Here is a 2500-nt window from a genome sequence, read left to right as displayed (position 1 = left end):
AAAAAAAAAAAAAAAAAAAAAAAAAAAAAAGTCAATATAATTGCCTCTTATGTTCCTCAGAATTGTAATATGAATGCATATCGTTATAAGCACCGTGTGTCAGCGCCTGACGTCCTCCCACATCGAATGTCTGGACAACGAAATACATGTTGCGAAAATCTATGTGCTAACAGTTAAATGCGTCAGCAAATATACGAGTCATCAGGTAAATATGTCACTAATTGCAGCGAGTAAAATGTGCTACCTGGGAAATATGTCACCAAATAAATAGTAGGCAAAATCCGCCAGGTGAAAATCACAAGGTAAGATTCGACAGGCAAGGCTCGTTTCCTTGGTTATTATCACCGTTATTATAATTATCATTATGATAACGGTGGTGATCATTATTATAACTATCATTATTATTAGCATTATCACTTTTATCATTATTATTACTATTGTTATCATTATACTTTTTATTGTCAGTATCATTATCATTATCATTACTATTATTATCATTACTATCATTGATATTATCAATATTATTATCATTGCTATTATCATTATCATTACTATCATAGTTATTATCATTGTCCTTATCATTATCATCATAGTTATTATCAGGTACCATAATTAAATACGTAGAGAAATATGTTATCGATGTCATGGCAACCGACACCTGGTGGTTATGTCGCCAGGTTAAGTGATCCGTTCAGTGAATATATCAGTCCCATCACCATATTTTAAAGACATAATTTGCTAACGAAACATATACCAAATAAGATGTACGAACAAATGTACATCATAAGACGTACAATTTATCTTTTTTCTAAAAGTTGAAACACATCTAGCTAGGTACACCCCACAACATAAGTTCGCTAACATCCGAATATATAAATGGTAACTATACGAAATGGGAATGCATTAATTACGTATCATTAGTGAAATGAATGGTCATTTGTCTATCGTATGAATATCAATGTCGATCACACCGATAATGAGCGCATGGTAGAAAAACCTACGCTACACAAAGCTAGTTTTATTTAGATGAACATTCTTTCTGTGTGTGTGTGTGTGTGTGTGTGTGTGTGTGTGTGTGTGTGTGTGTGTGTGTGTGTGTGTGTGTGCCATCATTTTACCAGCAGGATGGTATATGCCATTCATGTTTAATATTAAAATCGCCTTAAAGGTCAATATCTGAATTAATAAGATTGGTAATAAAGACGAAATTAAAACATTACTGGCAAAAAAAAAAAAAAAAATAAGAAAATCAAAAAAATATTGTTGGGTGATAATACTTGACGATCTTTTCTCAATTGTGAAGAAGTTTATAATAATGACAGCAACAAAACGAAAGAGACAAAATGTAAAACAATAACCAAGGAATATATATTTCTAAAAAGAATGCGTCAGAAATATAAACCCCAATTAATGAGGGGAAACAAATAAAGAACAGGCAAGTAAAAAGGCTTGAGAAGAGAGGGAAAAAATACAAAAGACATGAAACTAAATCTTAATGAGAATATTTTGAAGATTCGTCGGTTAGCTTCCAATACCGGCCTCTGCCCACGATCCGTCTGTTCTGTTATAAAGAATAATATTTCTTGATTATCCAACATCTGTGACATGATTGATAAATAATCGCACCACCATCACAAAATCCGTCTACGGCACAAAACATTTTTGCTTGTTATTCTATTCTATGTACACACACAAAAAACACTTTCTTCTCTAACAAACACACACGTGCCCACCATGCTTTGCAAGCACCACAACATCGCATCACGGGGAACATTGATGCAGGAAACAACACGTAAGTGCTTGCTTAGTGCAGGTTTGTGCTTTTGTGATCAATTAACAACATCAATAACAGCAACACCAACACAACCGCATCTGGGACAACAGGAACATGACTGGTGAAACAGTGAGTGGCGTGGGAGTGGCGCATCCTAGGGTTAACATTCCTCGTGTATATGCATATAAATATATATATATATATATATATATATATATTTATAGATATATACATATATATGTATATATATACATATACATACATATACATATATATATGCATATATACTTTTTTTTATATCGTTTGTGTGTGCGTATCTTTACCTGAGGTGGGCGCTGAATGGTCGGGCGTGTCAGAGAGCCCGTTGGAGAGCGAGGACGCGACGCTCGTGCCGTTGGGCAGCGAAGCGGGCGGCGACGGGACGGGGGCGGGGGCGGGCACGGGCGCGGGCGACTGCGGATCGACGAGCTTCGAGTTCTGGTCGGGCGTGGTCGAGCGGACGCTGCTGAGGTCGACGTCGTCCCCCTCGGGCTGGCTGGAGGGTACGTCCTTGTGGGCCTCGGGGCCGTCCTCCTCGAGCACCGGGACCCCTCTGGATGTGCCACACCCCATCTCAGCCCTCACTACCTACGCTACGGCCCTGTGCGGTACGGGAGGCGTCACTACGGCTACTGGGCGGGCGGACTCGAGGAGCTCGCCAGGGGCCTCGTCCCAAGAGGAGGGGGG

At 39.0% G+C, this 2500-nt stretch overlaps 1 protein-coding gene across 3 annotated transcripts in view; it reads right to left on the bottom strand.

Annotated features, from left to right (window-relative positions):
* The window catches only part of LOC125041971, a 52744-nt gene that overhangs the window by 24968 nt on the left and 25276 nt on the right, over positions 1-2500 (bottom strand). For all 3 annotated transcript variants that reach the window (XM_047637415.1, XM_047637414.1, XM_047637416.1), the window contains exon 2: positions 2098-2414. In XM_047637415.1, the coding sequence (XP_047493371.1) occupies positions 2098-2386 (289 nt within the window). In that variant the 5' untranslated portion in view covers positions 2387-2414. The remainder of the gene's footprint in view (positions 1-2097; positions 2415-2500) is intronic.

The sequence above is a fragment of the Penaeus chinensis genome, chromosome 31 (genome assembly GCF_019202785.1).
Source record: "Penaeus chinensis breed Huanghai No. 1 chromosome 31, ASM1920278v2, whole genome shotgun sequence".
In the NCBI taxonomy this organism is placed as follows: Eukaryota; Metazoa; Arthropoda; class Malacostraca; order Decapoda; family Penaeidae; genus Penaeus; species Penaeus chinensis.
This window is presented reverse-complemented; position numbering and strand designations above follow the sequence as displayed.